Here is a 20,835-nt window from a genome sequence, read left to right as displayed (position 1 = left end):
TTATGTCTGTCTGGTGTTCAGAGGCTTTAGTCCTGGGCAGATTGTCGGTTCTATGAGCTTTCCCTGGGTTAAATTGAGTATGGGCAATGACTTTCACTGGAACTGGAATGGAAGGGTCGGACCAGGGGGCCACACTCTCCCCCGGTTCTCTCTGCTTCCCTGCTGCTAAGGTGCCTGCTCGACTGCACTGGGTTGTGTTGCTTTCTGGAAGTTGCCTTCAGAATAGCTGGCTGTGAGGCTGTTTTGTCGGCCCTGAGGGTTGCTGTTGTTTCAGAGGACCCTGCTCTCTGAGCGGGGAGGGGCCGTGGCTTCCTGGAGCCTTGGACTCTGCGCTCCTACCCCTTAGGTCCGAGTGATCTCGGGTTCTGGCTTTTGAGGGGGGCCATACCTTTTGATCCAGGTCCAGGAGGAGGATTCCCAGGGTCTGTGCTGTTGATCGTTTTGAATTTTGGCGCCTTAGGAGCTTATAGTTTGAGATCGGGAAGGGTTTTCCGGAGATCTGAACTTTAGCTTTCTCTAAGCCGCCATCTTGACCGGAAGTCTTCAAAACTTTTTATGGTCCTTTTTCCATGTCCCTTCCTCAACTTTACAGGAACCAATTGCAGACTTTTCAATTTGCCTAGCACTGCCCAAGGGGGCATGGCAGTAGCCTTTGGAGGTGTGAGCTTGGTCTAATAAGTGACTGGTGAATTCTCTTGCTTAGTGTTAAGTAGGGATGCTTAAGTTTTTGATTGTTTAATTTAAAAGTTGCTGACAAAGAAAGTTTGATTCACTCTTGACAGCCCATAGGTCATACAGAAAATAGTTAATGTGTCAAAGAGGCATGATTCCTAGTAGATAGAGTACTGGGCTTACAGATGACATCTGTTTCTTCTAGCTTTAGATCTTTATGATTCTTTGTTCCTATAAAGATTTGCCTTGCCCCTCTAGACATTGATGTTTTTTAACTCCTCAAATTACCACATATTATCTGTGTATAATAATTCCTCTTTCCCCTCCCACTTTAATATATTGTAAACTATTGAGGATACAGACTTGATTCATTTTTATCTTTGTGTTCCATCATCTTAAGACAATGTCTTGCTCATAATATATATGTAATATTTTTATTCAGTTTGTTGACTTGAAATAGTTATTAAATCTTTACTGACTTCAAGCATTGGCAAAGGTACTATAGAAGTATAAAACATAATAAATAAATAAAACATTTATAGTTGAGAAGAATATTGCAGTTATAAATGTTTTATTTTAAGGTTGATTTTTAAATAGATGTGGGTTAACTAAGCAACTGGATTGAGGTAGAGGATTTTTTTTAGGCCAGCTCATCAAAAATGTTTTATGTGTTTTGCTTTTCTTTATATGGCTTGCTTCCACAAATGATGAAAAACTTACTTTGGTTTTTGTTAAACCTAAATACTTGGATCCTGTTCTGAAGCTAATTGGTTGTTGTGGGAAATGACCTTATAGTAGGACTCATGAATGCCACAAATATTTAATTGCAGTTGACGTGCTGTACTTTAAATGAATGAAATTTAAATGACTTAAATATGCTTATGTAGATCTAGCCCAAAATATAAATTAAGTTATCTGTAATTGTATTTTTGTACTCTTTCTGAAGTTTAATCTGTGAACTTTCATTATACCTAGAGAAAAGGTAATGGTAGTAAAATAATGTCACACAACACTGTGTTTAGAAATTATTAAATAGAATGTATATTTCACATTTCCTGCTCAAATAACAAGCCAAGAATATGAAGGCTGTGTAAGGCATCCTGGCATTGTTGATAGAGGGTTATCCTTGCAGTCAAGAAGACCTCAAATCACTTCATAGTGCCCCCAAGCAACTCTTAAGATTATATAATATATAAAAGTTGTTAATTTGCATCAGCAGAATTTTCATACCAAGAATTTCTCCAAAACTGTTGAAATCACAGATTCAGATCTTCCTTTTCTCACCTTCCCCATCCCTACCAAAAAAAAATATGCAGGATATATTATAAGGATGTTGCCATAATAATCTTTTTGTCTTCACTGCTAGCCATAATATATGCTCAAGAAATTCCTCATTCAGTTTAATTTATATACCACTTCATTTAATAATCACTTCAGAATACCTGAATAGGTTGAGCCTACTTCTCAGTTTAGCCCAAGGAAATACTACAAATAAGGAAGAATGTCCTCTTTACCTTGAGCTACAAATTTGAAGTGGCCGTCAAAATAAATTAGTATATATTTTCTAGATAAGTAAGGTTTACCTATGGACTGCTAGATCTTCCTTAAATTTTAGTTTCCTGGTCTACCTTTCTCTTTAGTTTTCTTTGCACAGTTGATCTCTAAAGGTATGTTTCTTGCAATTCATATTGATTAAAAGTTGGAAGTTCTTTATTTAGATATATTGAAATCTTTAAGAGGAAGAGGATAATATCATCATAGATCATTAAATTATAGAGCTATATATATAGTCTCATAGATTCTCATTTTTCAGATGAGTGAACTGAAGCGAGAGAGTGTGACTGACTAGATTAGTTAAGATTAAGTTGATTGTGCCACTTGATAATGGATTGCATGAGTGCTGGTCCACCTTCCTTCCTACTATAATATGCCACAAGCATTTATTGAATGTTGACTACATGTAGTGTGCTGTTTTCATGATATTAATAATACTAATTGACATGACCTTAAAGCTTTAGGCCAAAAAAGCACTTTTTAGGCACCTCATTTATTGCAGCAACTTCTGCATTTTACTGATGAAGAAAATCAGTTTAGAAAAGATTTATTCAGTTACAACTAGGGAGTTTGGGGACAAACCTTAACTTTGCTGATTCAAAGTCTTTTGCTCTTCTTACTATACTATTACTATTCTATATATTTGTATTATGTACCTTACAGGATTTGGGGGAGGATACAGTAAGACCTTTTTTTTCTAATCCTAAAAACACTAAGTAGGCAAAAACAGTGTTATAAGACACAATAGCTGCTCTCAGAGGTGTTTCTAATCTCATTTGGAGAATAGGCTATTTATTTAAAAATATAATTATAATATAGATAACACATGTTAAATTATACTTTTTATATGGTAGAATTATAACACTGTGAGAAAAGGACTCCAGGAGGAGATGGTCATGAACTGAGCCCTGAAAGTAGAATAGGTCTTTTATATAAAGAGGACCTTTCTGTGAAAGATTAATAGGACAGTTTGGAGATGGAAAACGTTGTTTTGTTTTGTTTTTATAAATAACTATTAAAGAAGTCTTAAGAAGTAAGTAGGAAAGGACCAAGAAAGGTTCTGGAATCTTTGGGATAAGGAGTCTTCACTATGAACTAGAGATTTTTAAGTAATATGAAGTGATTGCTGCAGTTAAGAAGATTAATTTGTCATTTAGAAAGAAAACCCTACAGGGATGGGCTGTCTTTATTTCCTATGGAAATTTAACCAATTTGGAAGTTAAAAGAGCCTAGAAACTTTTAGCCAGCAAACAATAGACTGCAAAAGTAATTTAGAATATTAACTAATCCATAAAGAAAGATGGTCCTAATGTGGTAAGGAGACTTGAGGTGAACTCCAGGTTCAGGACCAGTATCCTTTGCAAAAATGAGCTTAAAAAGAAAATGTACTAATGTACTAATTTGGTATTCATGTTGAAATTGGTCAAGAGAACAGTGCAGGTGGGACACTGCCTCCTAGAGGAGATGTGTTCTAGGCTGTATTATACCCATTCAACAAGGGTTACCTGAGTGGAATGAGGTTGGGTATGTAATGATCAAAATAGTGGAAGACATAAACTGTGGCAGATAAGAGTGGATGGCTTAAATTGTGACTGCAGAAAATGTTTTCAAGACAGTGTCTTATTTTTAAATCAAATTATTAGGTGGTCGCCAGGGAAAAATTCCCAATTATTAAATATACCCAAGTCAGCTGGGTTTTATAGAGATTTTAATTAATACAAATGAGGAATTAAAGAAAAGGAGAGAGAGAAAAAAAAGGAAAAATAGAGAAAAAAGATAGGCCAGCCCAGGCCCAAGCCCTAAGAGAGAGAGATCTGTCAGTTTTTTATCCACTCACCACAAGATTTGTCCAAGCAAGGATTCTAGTGTTCAGAGAGACACTAGTTCAGCTTTGGCCAGCTGCCATCTCCAGAGAGAGTTCCTCTGAGCCAGTCCCTTCTCTCAGCTTTTCATCTCCTTTTAAAGGGAATTTTCTCCTATGTCACCTCCCCTAAGTTCTCACATCTACCAATCACAGTAGATGTTTTCCAAAGGACAGACCATTCTTAATTCACACCTGAGTAGACTTAAACTTTTGATTAAGTTCTCACCTCTTTGCTCCTTCTAAATTCACAAGTTGCCTGACCTTTATAGATACTTAGCACCCTTTTGTATTAGATCTAAAAATAGGCACAGCTTAAGAACTTAAGGCAAAAGCCTTACTATAAGTGATGGGTTTAAGTATTTTTCATTGTTCAGCAAGGAGTTTCTTCCCCTAAAGCATGCTTAAGTAGGGATGGAGTAGAGGTCTCACATTCCTGATCTAAGTTCTTTCATTGTTTAAAATGGGAAATGGTCTTAACCAAATCTTATGAAGTAAGGTCTGAGAATTTTTAAGATTCACAGGTATAAATGGGGGAAGTTTGTAATCTGACCAGGGCTAAAGTGATGGTTTGTGTCCCAAAGATGCAGGAGGTAGTCAGCCATAGTTTAGAGGACAAGTCATATGTCCTCAATACAGCCCAATGATATCAGCATAATCACATCACTGGGAGATGTATAGCTGTGACCATCCTGAAATCTAGGGAGAATACTTCTCTTAGGGCTTTTTTCCTTAATTGTGAGTCTCTGATGCAAGAATGCAAGAAAGTATGTGGAGTCAAATTGCAGTACCTTTGAAAATTTCAAAGTATCCTCTTTAACCACTTTAAAATATATGACTGGGGAAAAGCATCACTTAAAATGTAGTGATTTAGAGAGGGGGGGAGAGGGAAATTGCCAAGGCAGGACTGGGAATCACGGATACAGCAAAAACAAGCATATGATGGGATTGACCAGCCCCACTCAGAACTCACTCAAAGTCTATTGTTAGCTCATGGAGAAAACTCCTGTGACAAGGTCAAAACTCTTTCTTGTGACAAGATCAAAACCTGGGGTTTTTACCTCCCAACTAAATAAACTGGGGACTTCTAGATTTCCACATTGACATTTATTAAAAACATCTTGATTTCGGCTGTTGATATCACTTCTGGTTGCTTGAGTACAAAGTAGTTCTGATACTTCTCTGGTGGACTATGAAGACAACTTAAACAAAGGAACTTCTCTCTGGGGTCCTTGTTGAGTGTTATATATTTTTATAGGTATTTTTACAGTTGATAGAGCACCAGGCCTGGAATTGGGAGGATCTGGTTTCAAATCTTCCTAGTTGTGTGTGACCTTGGGCAGTCACTTATTCCCATTGCCCTACTGTTCGTCTCCTTTGGAACAGAAACTTAGTATGGATTCTTCTTCTTCTTCTTTTTTTTTAAATAAACCCTTACCTTCTGTCTTGGAGTCAATACTGTGTTTTGGCTCCAAGGCAGAAGAGTGGTAAGGGCTAGGCAATGGGGGTTAAGTGACTTGCCCAGGGTCACACAGCTGGGACTTATCTAAGGCCAGATTTGAATCTAGGACCTTCCCTCTCTGGGTCTAACTCAATCCACTGAGCCATCCAGTTGCCCCCCTTAGTATGGATTCTAAGACAGAATGCAAAATTGTTTTAATTATTCTGATATGACTAAGTAAATAGTCTTTTGTTAGCTGTGGAATTACCTATGGTTGTCTCACTATTTTCCAGTATGGAGGATGAACTACTAGAGGACTAAGCTGAGTCCCTCCCTAGCCCAGAATATAAATTTAATCCAATAAACATTTATGCCAGGCATTATGCTAAGGACTGAGGATACAATTGATAAAAATACAGTCTCTTCCTTCAAGGGCCTTAAAAAGTTATTGGGGAGATAACAGAAAAAGGAAGGAGAGTAAATTTTGGGGCAGGGAGGTGAGGTGGCATCTTGTTTGTGAACTTCAAATTTGATAGAGAGATCCATAGAATCCAATTTTGCCTTCTATAAAGGGAGTTTGGAGTTTAGAACTCCATCCACCCCCTCCCCAGCCCTTAATCAGTGGGAGGAATGGCCTCAATGTAGTTTAATTTAGCAGTTTGGTGATGAGACTAGAGATGATGAGCTTAACCTGATGGTATCTTGGTCTGTGGCTTTGAAAAGGGGCAGAGCAGCAGATGCAGAGTGGAATCCTCTTGTGTCTCTCCAAATTCTGTGTAATATTTACTTTTCCCTAATACTTATATAGTTTTTTGTGTATTACTGGCTAAAGATTAATTGTTACATTTGTCAGTCCTTTGGCTACTTGAGGACATACTTCATCAGAAACTGGCCATTTGTTCATCAAAGACAGATAGGTGCATCCTCTATTGCCTTTTTATTAAAAAACAAACAAACAAACTTCCAATCTTGGAATAGATTATTAAGTGCCATTTCCAAGGCAGAAAGGCTAGGCAGTTGGGGTTAGATTTATTAATCATAAGGAATCCGTTGGTGACTTTAGAGAGTGTAAGTAAAATAAAATAATGGGAGACAGAAAGCTTTTCAAGAACTGGTGCCTGAGCTGTGCTTTGTATAATGGAAAGAGGGACTGGATTTGGAACCAGAAAATCTGGTTTCAAATCCTAGTTTATCCACTTACTAACTAGGTGTTCATAGTAAGCAAGTCACTTAACTCCCCTGTCTCTCTTTCTTCATCCTTAAAATGAGGATTGAGCCAGATAATCTCTACTCTTTCAGCCTCAAATCTTTGATCCTGTGACCACTGATTATCTGTGATTCTCTGAAGCAGATGAGGGAGAATGCATTGAAGGTATAAAGGACAGATTCAAAAAAGACAGTTTTGGATAATAACTAATCACTTTGTCTATTAGATGTGGAATATTTCATAAGAAAATATGAAATATTTAATAAAATAGGTTGGAGGGCCCAAAGTATTGTAGAGGCATTAAATTCAACAAGTTTCTTTTTAATAGAAGTAGAAGTAGGGAAATGACCTGTTAGTTATGCAGCTTTGAAAGACTGTAGAGGAGAAAGTAGAAGCAGGAATGTGAATTAAAAGCTGTTTTGTTTTGTTTTTTAAACTCTTTACCTTTTGTCTAGGTTCAGTTCCTAGGCTTTGGAGAGATAATAGTTAGGTAATTGAGATTAAATAACTTTTGCCCAGGGTCACACAGCTAGAAAGGATCTGAGGTCTATTTTGAACCCAGCACTTCCTTTCTCTAGACATGCTTCCTTATCCACTGAGTCACCTAGGTGCCCCTAGAATTAACAGCTATTAGAGGTAAATCCAAGCAATTAACCTTGTGACTGAATGAGTAGTTTTCAAGTGGATTAAAAGGAAGGGGAAGGTCTTGGAAGAAGTTGAGGTTAAACTGATTGGATACAGGAATGAGCAAGAAAATAAAAGAGTCTTGGGACGACGCCTAGTTTGGAAGGGTGGTGGTGCTCTCAATAGAAATAGGAAAGTTTGGAGGAGCAGTGGCTTGGTAGTAGAGAGAAAATAGGTCCCAGATTTGAGATTCCAGTGGAAAGCCAAGTACTTAGTTTGTATGTGAGATTAGAGTTCAGACTAGAAATTAGGTTTATTGTGGATTTTTGAAGTTATCTGCACATGAAGTTTCACTGAAACAGCTTGGAGAAGAGTACTCTGGACAGAACCAGAAGAGAGCAGTGCCACAGAAGCTACATATCCTGTGACAAAGGTAAGAAATGTCATATGTTGTAGAGAGATAAAATAGAGAAAAAGGCATCAGACTGAGCATTTAAGAGACTTGTTGATTATCATGGAGAAAGTATTTTCCATTGAAGTTTTTGCAAAACTCTTTAAAAGAGTTTAGAAATAAGCAAGTGAGGAAATGAGGGAAGTGAATGTTTAGAAGACTAAGGAGTGGGGGCGATACAAATCTGTAAAGAAAAAAATACCATGAGATAGGGGAAAACATAACTAAGGGGGATCAGTAGGGGCTCCTGTGCAGCGCTGTAAACCTCAAATTTCCTTAGACTTATAATTGTTGAAAATTTCACCATTGGGATATTTCATACTTGGAAAATTTCTTACTGATAGTCTATTGGAATGGGAACTCCATTGGCATGGGAGGTTCCTTCTCTTCCCTTCTTAAGATTACTTTAGGACAGAAAACCTTTTGCTGAACAATGGAAAGGACTTTGACCTATGCTTAAGCATAGAACAGGAATTTCTTTGAGTCTTGATTGATTTTAGAATTGATACAATGGAGATACTTGGAATCAATCTCCACCCTATTCAGTCCTAATAGGATTGAGTAAGGGCTGCAGCCTAGATCAAAATTTAATTATTCCAATCTCTACCATACTCAAGTTAACAGGATTTAGAAAGGGCTGTAGCAAAGGAGTATAGATTTAATCATTGGAAAATATGACCTTCAACAGACATGTGCAAAAAGCCAGAAACCTCTGGGCGGTCCTGGGTTAAGCGAGAGCCTCCATTGACAGGGAAATTGATGAAGAGTGATTGGTAGATGTGAGGACTGAGGGGAGGCAACTTGGATGGTGTCCTTAAAGATAGGAGGGTCTGGAGACTGAAGGGGGGTTGAGTTTTTGGTCGGTGGTTCCTGGGCTCTGAGGAAGCTTGCTCTGAAGGAAGCTGAAGGTGGGGGCCTCTGAGACTGTTTCTCCATTTTGGACACGTGAGTGAAAGGGACTGATCTCCTTTCTTTGCCCCAGCTATCTAAGGGCTTGGGCCTTTTGGCCCAGCCTAAACAGAAGGGGTATTTAAGCCCTATTCCCTTCTCTCCCCTTTCTCTCTCTATATATATCTCTAATTCCTTTCTTGCTCCTATTGTAATTAAACTCCAAAAAAGGCTGACAGCTGACTTGAGTTTTTCATTTAGGAATTACATAGCTGATTCCTTGGCGACCTTAAATTAATATATATCAGTCTTTTAAAGTGATTCCCTTGTAACAGCGCTTTGAAAGAGGCTAGGGTCGGGGTTGGGGGGGTAACTAGGTAGCACTATGGATTTTGAGCGAGATCTGGAGATGGAGGATCTGGGTTCTGAGTCTTAAATCAACAAAAGATAACAAACCAGCCTTAGTAAGCTGAATGCTCTTCCTGAGAATAGCACACTCAATTCTGTCTCACACTAGAAGGACTTCATATTGTGATTCTTTTTGACCACAAGCTGAAGAGTTTGCATTTTATCTAAATTGCACTTGGGAATCACTGAAACATTTCTTGAACCAAAAAGTGGCTTAGACCAACTTGTGCTCCGAACGATTATTTTGGCAACTGAATGGAAGATGATTAAGAATGGGAGATAACTGGAAATCTGGAAGACAATTTAAGTTGTTTCATTGATCCTTGTGAGAGGTGATAATGGCCTAACTAGAGCAATAGTACCTTATGAGTTGTGGAGGTAGAATTAATAAAACTGGATGTGGGGGGTTGGGGATATAGAATAAGAATAGGGACTGGTTTTGAAGTTCCAAGACTGAGTGGGAGAATGATTGTGCCCTGACTAAAAATAGATTTAGAAGCAGTTACAATTTAGGAAGGATTTCACATAAATTCCATAAGAATTACAAGCACTGCTAAAACACAGCCCCCTGCCCTCCAGGACCTTAACTAGTACCTAGATAAATAGATCCTAGATGCATTCAAGATAACTAGAAAGTTCCTGCCTTGGGGCACACTGACATTCAGAAAAGGCATCTTGAGCTGATACTTGAAGGGAGAAAAAAAATGCCAAAATATTTTGTCAACCTTAAAAAAAAAAACTATCAAAGTAGTTTTAACAAAGGATCTTTAATATTGGTCTGTGAAAAGATTGCCATCTGGGTTCCCCAAAGAGACTGGGGAAGGTGGATTGGTTTTTTGGAAGGGAGAGGAGAGAACGACCTAGTTCTTGGGACTCACAAAAGTTTGGAAGAGGTACTTTGAGGCTAAGGTAGGTGGGGGTGGGCTTTCCTTTCTTTAGGTTAATCAATTTAATCATTATTTGTCTTTAGTTTTTGAGTTCATTGTTGAGAAAGGTTGGGGATTTTCTTATCTGAAAATGTCACCCTTGTGTTATTGCACAGTTCATAAACATGCTCCTATGTGTCTGGTGCTGGGATACAATTAATACAAAGAAAGACAGTCTTTGCCTTTGAAGAGTTTATAATCAAAAGGAGGAGACTACACACAAATAAGCAGGAAAATAGGGGAAGTGGAGATAGCAGAGTGAAATCTAGATTTGAAACTGGAAAAAAAACAACTCTTAAATCGTCAAAATCACTTTAATCAAGGGCAAAAAGGGGTTCAGTGCTAGTAGGCTGACCACGGAGCTGCACGCCACACTGCAGAGTCTGAGGATTGAACTCTGGTCACTGATCCCTGGGAATGCCAATTCCGGTGGAGCCTTTAAAGTTGGGGAGCTTAAATACCTTTCTAGATGACCTGGGGGCTTATGGTGTGCAGGACAGTTGTTTGACTTTACTATGGTAAGAAAGGAAAATGAGAAGTTCCTGACAGGAATAACAATGCCCTACAATGGACACAAAAGGGAACGACTCAGCCCAGGGCTGTGCCACCTAGGTAATGGACTTAGCCTAGGGGGAGAAACCAGTGGGACAAAAGAGATACTTTACATCTGTTGGGATTAGCTATTCCCACCCAAATTACCAGGATGTCTATTGTCTGATGAAGTGGGACCTTCCCTCGGGTAAAACTGACAAGGGCAAAACCTGGGGTTTCTACCTCCCAACTAAATAAATTGGGGATTTCTAGATTTCCATGTTGACAACCCAGCAGAATATCGGATACAAAGTGATCTCAATCCAATTTCTGCCCTTTATTAAAAATTGCATTGGTAAGACTTTGGTATCCACCCTCCTGTCCTCAGCCAACTCAGACCTTAATTGACATCACCTCTCCTTTCTGATTAATGAGAGTAGACTGGAATAACCTGGGAGGGATATCTTGTTTTCAGGTTCTGGGGCTGCAGATATAATGTGAATAAAAGAAATCAAGGTGTATAAAACAGGACTTTAATTCTGAGGTTGGTGGTGGGTTCAAAGTAAAAATTGTTTTGGGTTTTTTTTTTCTCTTAAATATACCACAGTTAAATTACAGGTTTACTAAAGGTATATTACTTTCCTCACCCCCAGTGTGGTTCTTATTGAATATATTTAAATGCCTTATGTTTAAGTAGGCCTTAATGGTGATTTTAATTGTTTTTTTTTCCATAAAATAGTTGATTATAAAATTTTCTCATAAAATAGTTGATTCATAAAGAAGTTGATTAGTGATTCCTTTCTTTATACACAGGTGATAAAGAAACATTGGATAATGGAAAGCATTCAGAATGATTCTTTGATGATTTTTTCTAGAGTCATTCTTAAGAACAGTTGAGCATATTAATTTCTCATTATGTTTGAATTTTTCATTAGCTCCTGCCTCCGATCTTGGCTTGAACAGGATACCTCCTGTCCAACCTGCAGAATGTCTCTGAATATTGCTGATAATAATCGAATCAGAGAAGACCAGCAAGGGGAGAACTTGGATGAGAATTTGGTGCCTGTGGCAGCAGCTGAAGGCCGACCTCGCCTAAACCAGCATAACCACTTCTTCCACTTTGATGGTTAGTTGCTGTTTTTAACTGTCAGATGCCCTCCCAAAGCCTTAAATTTGATCCTGGAACCTGTGTGAAATGGAAATATTCCAGTCCTTTATTTCTGGATTAACAAACCTTTGTCTCCAACTTTTGACCATTTCTTTAAAATGTTGATGTGCCTGAATATGCCCATGGTAAAGCTATTCTCCAACTTCTTGAAAATGTTTTAATTTGCTGGAATGTGTAGAATAAGTCTTATTTTCCTTTAGGTCCAGAGTCTTTCTGTAAGACATGGCTTCAAGTCTCTCCCTCCTCTCTTCTCTTTCCTTTTCTCTTTCATTCTCCCCCCCCCCCCCCAAATTTTCTTGGGGGGCAGAAGAATTTGTCTTAGGTCAATGACTTGAGGCAGTACCCCAAGTTTCTTTCAATATATTCCATTTGAATTAATGACTTCCTGGTTCCTTGAATAGTGGTTAAAGAGGACATACCTTGAATTCTAGTTGTCCCCACAGGCAACTGTTAATACAGAATTGGAATTCACAAATGTATTTGTAGTCATCCACAAAGAGATGATTAGAGATACTAATATCCATAGTCTATAGTTACAAAATTAAAATGGGTGAGTGACTTTTTTGAGGGCATTGTTAATTGTTCAAAGTTTGTTTGGGCTGGGCAATCAGTCCTAAGGCAGTCATGAAGGTCCACATCAGTCCACATCACCATGGCCATTATACAGGAGCTACTGCCCATACGATAGACTGATTTCCAGAAATGTACTGGGAAGTCTGGCAACTCTGGGGTAACTCAGACTATAAGTGAATTGTGATATATGGATTGATACATACATTCCTGGCATGGCATCCTGAGTAAGTTCAGGCTGCCCCAGAAGAGAGCAGATGTGAGGCTTGCATTCTTCTATTGAACATCCACAAACTGAGTTGTCCAAACCAGCTATTATTCATCCCCAGTGAACTCATTTTTGCCACCACCTCTAAAAAGGTGCATTAAAGGTGAAAGGAATAAGGCAAGTATTAGACTGAGAAGTGATCCACTATGATTTTGACTGATTTGATATTCGCTCAAGAAATTCTCCACCCTTTTCTTAGCACATTAATAAAAAGCCTTGTCAGGGAGTTTGTGGGTTAAGTATAGGAAACAAAGATCAAGGATAAGGCTTAATAAAAGGTTAAATATAATGCTTGAGAGAATTGATTGCCATGGAAAGAATAGTTTTAAGTCAGGTGTTGGGGGTCAGAAGCAGATCTTTGTAGAAGTTAAATTGGTTTAGTGGATAAAGAACCAGGCCTGAAGAGTTCCTGGGTTCAGATCTGTCCTTGGACATTCTTTTGCCTTGGAACCAATACTTTGTAGGAAAGGATCTTTTTTTTTTTTTTTAAGAAAAAAATTAGGAAGACAAGGGCTTTATTGAAGGTTCCATCTAATGTGTAGTAGTGAAATGTTAATTTTATTGTCCCTTTACATTTTACTATAGATACTTCCCAGTAATGTCTTCCTCCCTCATACATACCCTTCACCACCAGTATGAGAGAGCCTAATTCTTCTTCTTCTTCTTCTTCTTCTTCTTCTTCTTCTTCTTCCTCTTCCTCTTCCTCTTCCTCTTCCTCTTCCTCTTCCTCTTCCTCTTCCTCTTCCTCTTCCTCTTCCTCTTCCTCTTCCTCTTCCTCTTCCTCTTCCTCTTCCTCTTCCTCTTCCTCTTCCTCTTCCTCTTCCTCTTCCTCTTCTTCTTCTTCTTCCTCTTCTTCTTCCTCTTCTTCTTCCTCTTCTTCTTCCTCTTCTTCTTCCTCTTCCTCTTCCTCTTCCTCTTCCTCTTCCTCTTCCTCTTCTTCTTCTTCCTCTTCCTCTTCCTCTTCCTCTTCCTCTTCCTCTTCCTCTTCCTCTTCCTCTTCCTCTTCCTCTTCCTCTTCCTCTTCCTCTTCTTCTTCCTCTTCTTCTTCCTCTTCTTCTTCCTCTTCCTCTTCCTCTTCCTCTTCCTCTTCCTCTTCCTCTTCCTCTACCTCTTCCTCTTCCTCTTCCTCTTCCTCTACCTCTTCCTCTTCCTCTTCCTCTTCCTCTTCCTCTTCCTCTTCTTCTTCTTCTTCTTCTTCCTCTTCTTCTTCTTCTTCTTCTTCTTCTTCTTCTTCTTCTTCTTCTTCCTCTTCTTCTTCCTCTTCTTCTTCCTCTTCTTCTTCCTCTTCTTCTTCCTCTTCTTCTTCCTCTTCCTCTTCCTCTTCCTCTTCCTCTTCCTCTTCCTCTTCTTCCTCTTCTTCTTCCTCTTCTTCTTCCTCTTCCTCTTCTTCTTCCTCTTCTTCTTCTTCTTCTTCCTCTTCCTCTTCCTCTTCTTCTTCCTCTTCCTCTTCCTCTTCTTCTTCTTCTTCTTCTTCTTCTTCTTCTTCTTCTTCTTCTTCCTCTTCCTCTTCCTCTTCTTCTTCCTCTTCCTCTTCCTCTTCCTCTTCCTCCTCTTCTTCCCCTTAAGAATCAATTGATTCTAAGGTAAGAGAGTGTTAAGGGCTAGGCAGTGGGGTTTAAGTGACTTGCCTTGGATCTTGCCCACAGCTAGAAGTGTCTTAAGGCCAGATTTGGACCTAGGATCTCCTGTCTCTAGGCCTGGCTCTCAATCTACTGAGCTACCCAGCTGCCCCCAAAATGGTTTTTTAATTGGCAAAAGGGAATAAAAGGAAGTTCAGAGAAAGAAAATCTGGGTAACCTATATAGCTATGTTCTTGAATTGTAGAACCTTATTCTTCTGACTAAAACTAGTTATAATTGCCCTGTGTCATAGAACATGCTAAAAGACAATAAAAAAAAATTAAGGCCTTTAAGACATGTTTTTAGGAAAATAGTAATGATTCCATGACCAGTGAAATGTTAGCCTCCATTAGAAAAATACATGATTTGACTATTTACATTTTATTTTGGTATAACAAACAACCAAAATTTTTTTTCATCAAGGTCTTTCCAATTCAATAAATATTAGAATGAGGAACATTGTTGGATCCTTTTCCATTGAAAGAAAAATTCAAGATTTTGAAGAGTCTAAGTACCCATGTGTTCCTCCTTTTATCTTTAGGTTCCCGGATTGCTAGCTGGCTGCCCAGTTTTTCAGTGGAAGTGATGCATACCACCAATATCCTTGGTATTACTCAAGCAAGCAATTCTCAACTTAATGCAATGGTAAGCATGGTTTTAACAAATTCAAAATATTTTTTTTTTTTGCAACTAATTTACATTGAGAGGAATGAAAATTACCTAAATTCTCGAGAGAGGATATTTGAAAAGAAAAGGAAAGCTAAGAATCCTTCCCATATTCCATATACAAAATTTTATTCATCTTGCTCAACTCTGGGCAGTAAAATTCTTATTCAAGTAAAAAACTAAATTTCTTTTAAAATCTTTTTTTTTTTTAAACTCTTACCTTTGGTCTTGGAGTCAATACTGTGTATTGGCTCCAAGGCAGAAGAGTGGTAAGGGTTAGGCAATGGGGGTGAGTTGCCCAGGGTCACACAGCTGGGAAGTGTCTGAGGCCAGATTTGAACCTAGGAACTCCTGTCTCTGGGCCTGACTCTCAATCCACTGAGCCACCCAGCTGGCCCCCTCTTTTAAAATCTTAATCTACAGGTAAGCTTTGGCTTTGATCCTACTACAAGTAAGAATTGAAAGGTGTGTGCAGGACATTTCATTTTCTCTACTGATTGACTCCTACTGTTTGCCTTCTTTCACTTGTTTCAGTCAAAATGTCTTTTTCAAGAGTCAGTTTCTGGAGTGAATATTGATCATTTTAGTGATTTACCAAATGGTAATATGGTCTGGCAGAATATTTCATCCTTTGTTGTTTTCCAGGGTTTATATTTGTCTTTTGTATGTGATTTTTTTTTCTTTTTTAATCCTTTAGTTCATTTTGCCAATGTAAGCTTTCTATCTGTGTCCTAGTGCCTTCTGGAGCATTAGTTGTGATGTATAGTTGTTTGAGTCAAGCAGTTGGTAGGTAGGGCCCACTTTATTTTTATGAGAACTATCGCAACTTAACTAGAAGTATAGTGTTCAGAGTTTTTATGCAGGTAAAATCAATGCTTCAGGACTATTGGATTGGAATCTTTTCTTAGCCCAACTAACTTATTGTAGCTTTGTATAATTTATTAAAATTTAATTTAATGGAGTCTTCAAAAAAAGCCCTGGTCACATAAAATAAACCTCATGCATCTTTAATTGAAAAAATAAGAAAAACTGTTTAAGAAGAGAGAATATTTTTATATCTGATTGTGAGGGTTGAAAGAGATACTATTGGTTTGTGGTAGAAAAAATATAAGCATTTAACACACTGTAGAACATTAAAATGCTTCAGTGTGGTACCTGGTTTGCAGTTCTGTTTTCTTTATTGATTGATTTTTCTGCTTGTATTTCTGATCCTGAGCAAATCCTTATATACGTATAGTGGTCCTGAACACATGTAATTGCAAATACTATTGATAATCTAGAGCAGTGGTCCTTAATCATTTCAAATACAAAAAAACTTAATTTTAATCTAAAAATGTCAGATCCCTCTCTGATATGATAATAGATGTAATCATAACAACACCTGCACACTTTTGAAAAATAATACATTTATGTGTGAGATGTTAAGACTATAGGAAATAAGTATGCTTGTTTACAGGTTTGCATATGGGTTCAAGGAACCCTTCAGTAATTCCTTTTCTCCAGGGACCTCGTCCATTTGGTGGGAACTAGTGATCCAGAATAAAGCCCAAGATCTTAGTTGGTTTGGGGATTCCTAAAATTGATTTTTCTCTTTCCTTTTGTCTTTGCTAGTTCAAGTTAAAATTTAGGAGGCAATATGTTCAGTAGTGCAAAAGGACTTACTCACCAGAACCCTAACCAGGAGGTGATATTTTTTGAGGTTACATCAACTCACAAAACAGCTGTTAGGTTGTGGAAGGGTTGCCATCTTTGTTGATGCCTGGAGTATTCACCCTTGAGAAAAGCTCCCTGATTGCTGGTGCATTTTCCTAACTTTTCATATTCTAGAAAGCACTTTTCTCTTCCCACCATCATCATTCTTAATACCATTCCTTCTTGCTAGGGGAAACTACTATTGTTCCTTGGGACTCTTTTCTCTTTTCTACCACTGCTGTTCCCATTGAAGACCTGAACTAATTCCTACCAAAGATTTGAACCATTACTAACTGCCTGAATAACACCATCAACTGGCTTTTGTATACCCTTTATGGTTTATAGGACTTCAGCCCTGCCCAGAACTACTTGCTGTCTGGGATATCTTGTTTATTGTGGCAAATGAGAAACTCAGTTCACATTGAGTTGGAGTCCTTAGTTTCAAATTGGTATAATTTTTCCTGTAGATAAGTGTTAGATGAGTTTCATTAGTACTACCAGTTCAGTGAGCTAGTTCACTTACATAATGTGTTAAAATAGGCTTTGTCAACTTATCAACCATGCTATTTCTTTAGAAAACCATATTAGAGTAAACTTTTGAAATACATCCTGTTCTTAAGTTGTGGAAAATGCCTAGAATTTCTAAGAACATCAATATTCTCTATTTGTTTTAGAATGTGGTGTCTTGGTATGTTCTTTGGGTAGAGGTAAATTTTTGTAGACTTTGCTATACTATATAGAATATTATAACATGTATATATAATATAGTATAGTTAATAGTCTCAAATCTTTTGTAGCTATGAATACTTTAAATGGGTTTAATTTGATTTTTGATCCCGAGATACATTTTTGTTCCTACAGGCTCATCAGATTCAAGAAATGTTTCCCCAGGTTCCATACCATCTGGTTCTACAGGATTTACAACTGACACGTTCAGTTGAAATAACAACAGATAATATTTTAGAGGGTCGAATTCAAGTACCTTTCCCTGCACAGGTCAGTTTTGAATTTGAGGGATGTCAAAAATAGCTTCCATTTACAAGGAAAAAATAATTTTGAAAATTAATATTTTAAGTTCCATTACATGACTGGTATTCATATAGTATTTAAAATATAAAATACCTCATGAACTGTTCATATTTGAGAACCTTACAGAAAATTAAGTAGACCCTTATATTTAGCAGAATATTAGTAATCCTTGAACATTATGATTTCTACAAAAAGTTCCTCTCATTTAAAAAAAAAAACATTTGCAGTATTTTGTATTTTTCCTATGTAATGACCAGTAGTAATATGTTATGCCATGGGTACCAGAGTCCTTTTGGGCCCACCCAATATATAATAATTATATATTGCCAGTACAGTTATTTGATCTTTCAGTGACTTTTTTCTATATATAGTCTATTTGGTTTCTCTTATAGCGTCCAGACAGCCTTAGACCTGCATTGAATAACTCTGCAGAAAGGTCAAGTGGTGACCAAGAAGAGAACGAAATCTCTGCCCAGGTAAACTCGGCACTAATTAAGAGAGTGTTTTTGTATATGCAAAAGAGCAAAACTCCCCTCCCATATATAAAACACACACACACACACACACACACACACACACACACACACACACACACACACACACACACACACGTATCAGCATGATCTAAAGAATATCTCTATGTGTTTGACCTCTTTGTTCTAGGGAATTGACCTAACTTAACGTTCTTGTGTTGTGTTTGGTTTGACTATTCTATCTCACCTGCTATATCCTATGTGTGCTTCTCTTATTTATTTATTAAAATATTTTCCCCTTTATGACCCTTACTCTTCTGCCTTAGAACCAATGGTACTAAGGCAGAAGAGCAGTAAGGGCTAGGCAATGGGGGTTAAGTGTCTTGCCCAGGGTCACACAAGAAGAAAATTTTTCCATGGTTTCATGTTATTTCCCTCCTCTCCTCCTACCCCCCTCCTATAGGCAATGCACAATTCCACTGGCTTTTACATATGTCATTGATCAAGACCTCCATATTATTGATATCTGCACTAGGGTGATTGTTTAGAGTCTATGATGTGTTCTTCTAATAAGGAAGTAATGTGACTACTTGTGCCCTTATATTTGTTAAGGAATCAAAGCTTTCGTTTCAAAATCCTTAAATTGAATCGTCACCTGTCATTTGAAAAAAAGTAATGGCTTCATGAAAAAAAATGGGACCCTTAAATTTAGCAGTGACATCTGACATTTTTGAATAATCATGAACATATATTAAGTTCCTCTGTTCCAAGGTATCTTTTTTTGATGATGTGATGAGAATTTGATTATATAATTTTTAGAACTATTACCAACAATTTTCTCCAACATGGATAAAAGTATTTATTATTATAATAGCTAATTTTTCTCAAGCTGATGAAAGCACTAAAAACACTGGATTTAAATTTAGAAAAACATTCAAATTCTGCTACTTACTATGTGATCTTTGGTTGAAATTACTGTTTCTCTCTCTGGGCCTCAATTTCTTACCTGTAAAATGAGGTTGGATTAGATGGTACTAGTTTAATCCTATGATTGGTTGAACCAGGCAGAATCTGTTGTATTAAAGAATTTGGTTGTTGCTCTAGAGCAGTGAGGGCAAACCTGTAGCATGGGTGCCAAAGATGGCACACAGTGCACACGTTTCTTCCCCCCCCCCCCCCCCCCCCCCCCCCCACACACACACACAGACTCTGGTGGAGTTGCCCCCTCCCCCTCTTCACTCAACCTGATGACATTGTTTCACATCCCCCACTCCTGCCCAGCAGCCCAACGGGAGTACACAGGGAATAAGGGGAGCAGAGCACTTGGGCCACTCCCCTCCATGCTCCTAAGGACATTTCTCACTTTATCTCTGCCCAGCAGCCCAGTGGAAGCACTTTTTCCCCTCCCCTGTGTGTGTGTGTGTGTGTGTGTGTGTGTGTGTGTGTGTGTGTGTGTGTGTGTGTGGTGGTGGCGGTGGCGGTGGCGGTGGCGGTGGCGGTGGCAGTGGCAATGGCAGGCAGGCACTCTTATCTTTACGATGTTCTACCATCATTGCTCTAGAGCCAGAGAGGGCCACTTCCTTCCCTTTTCCACATGCCCCTGGGGACATTTCTCACATGACCTGTCCAGTAGCCCAATAGGAGTGCTTCCTCCCTCTCCTGTCTGGGGTAAGGAGGGAGGGGTGTGGTTCACATGTGGGTGAGGATTGCAATTTGGGCATTGGATCTCTGAAAGGTTCACTCTAGAGGATGGGCTTTTAAATCTTTTTAAAAAAATTTTATTCTTTGTTCTTACAGCACTCTCATTTCCTAAATTAACTTTTCACATAGTCAACCTCTTAGGTGTGTCCATTTGCTCATTTTGGAAAAATTACTAGTTTTGATATTTTCAGTTCAGAAAACAAAAGCTTTCTTATTCTTTGTGTAAAAAAGTAAAATCTAGGAGCCATATGCCAACCCATCCTTTGGTTGAACTCTTTTAACTCTTTTTGCTTATCTCTGTCTTCTTGCTTCATTATAAACTTGGTGGAGAAGAGGTTTATGGCTTGGGGTGTTTAAGCAAGGAGTGGAATATATCAACAGATTTAACATCTTGCTGCTATTCTTGCTCAGGTTGCAGTTTTTAAATGTGAATTTGCATATTTCTTGGTGTTATATAAATCTGGTTATTTCCTTCATTCCCTATGTTCTTATTACCCTTTGCTAAAGCTCCTTAGATTTTTTAAGTAACCATGGGGATAATTTGTTTAGGACATCATGGTACACTAAAAACAACCCTAACATTTATTAGCTATTTGATTGTAGTTAAATCTAGCTCCTTTTGGTAAGATTGTTTTGAGAAAAGTGCCTTGTCAACCTTTAAAGCATTTTAGAAATGCATTTTATTATTGTGATGATTGCAAACTTTGATTTTTTTTTTCACTCCAGGTTGAGCGTGGGCCCCTTGACCTAAGTCCCAGGTTGGAGGAGATGTCAGACTTGAGTGAGGTGGAAGCTGAGCCCAATGAGGTAGAGGACTTTGAAGCCCGAGGGAGCCGCTTCTCCAAGTCAGCTGATGAACGCCAGCGAATGTTAGTACAGCGGAAGGATGACTTGCTGCAGCAAGCTAGAAAGTAAGTTGATTCTTCAGAGCCATCTCTAGAGGCTAGGTTATGTGTGAGTGGATTGATAACTTCCCTGCTGGAATTGGTGGAACAAGCTTTACTTCAACAATATGTCTTTAATCGGGGATTGATGTAAGCTCTAAATACACAAGCATTAATGATTAGTGTGTGTGTGAGTGTGCAT

General features: G+C 38.2%; 1 protein-coding gene across 2 annotated transcripts in view; it reads left to right on the top strand.

Annotated features, from left to right (window-relative positions):
• The window catches only part of AMFR (autocrine motility factor receptor), a 72,503-nt gene that overhangs the window by 41,787 nt on the left and 9,881 nt on the right, over positions 1-20,835 (top strand). For both annotated transcript variants that reach the window (XM_007474881.3, XM_001364653.5), the window contains exons 9-13: positions 11,499-11,689; positions 14,730-14,833; positions 17,408-17,542; positions 17,968-18,051; positions 20,476-20,660. In XM_007474881.3, the coding sequence (XP_007474943.2) occupies positions 11,499-11,689; positions 14,730-14,833; positions 17,408-17,542; positions 17,968-18,051; positions 20,476-20,660 (699 nt within the window). The remainder of the gene's footprint in view (positions 1-11,498; positions 11,690-14,729; positions 14,834-17,407; positions 17,543-17,967; positions 18,052-20,475; positions 20,661-20,835) is intronic.

Source organism: Monodelphis domestica, chromosome 1 (assembly GCF_027887165.1).
Source record: "Monodelphis domestica isolate mMonDom1 chromosome 1, mMonDom1.pri, whole genome shotgun sequence".
Classification (NCBI taxonomy): domain Eukaryota; kingdom Metazoa; phylum Chordata; class Mammalia; order Didelphimorphia; family Didelphidae; genus Monodelphis; species Monodelphis domestica.
The sequence above is the reverse complement of the archived record's forward strand: the minus strand, read 5'-3'. Positions and strand labels throughout refer to the sequence as shown.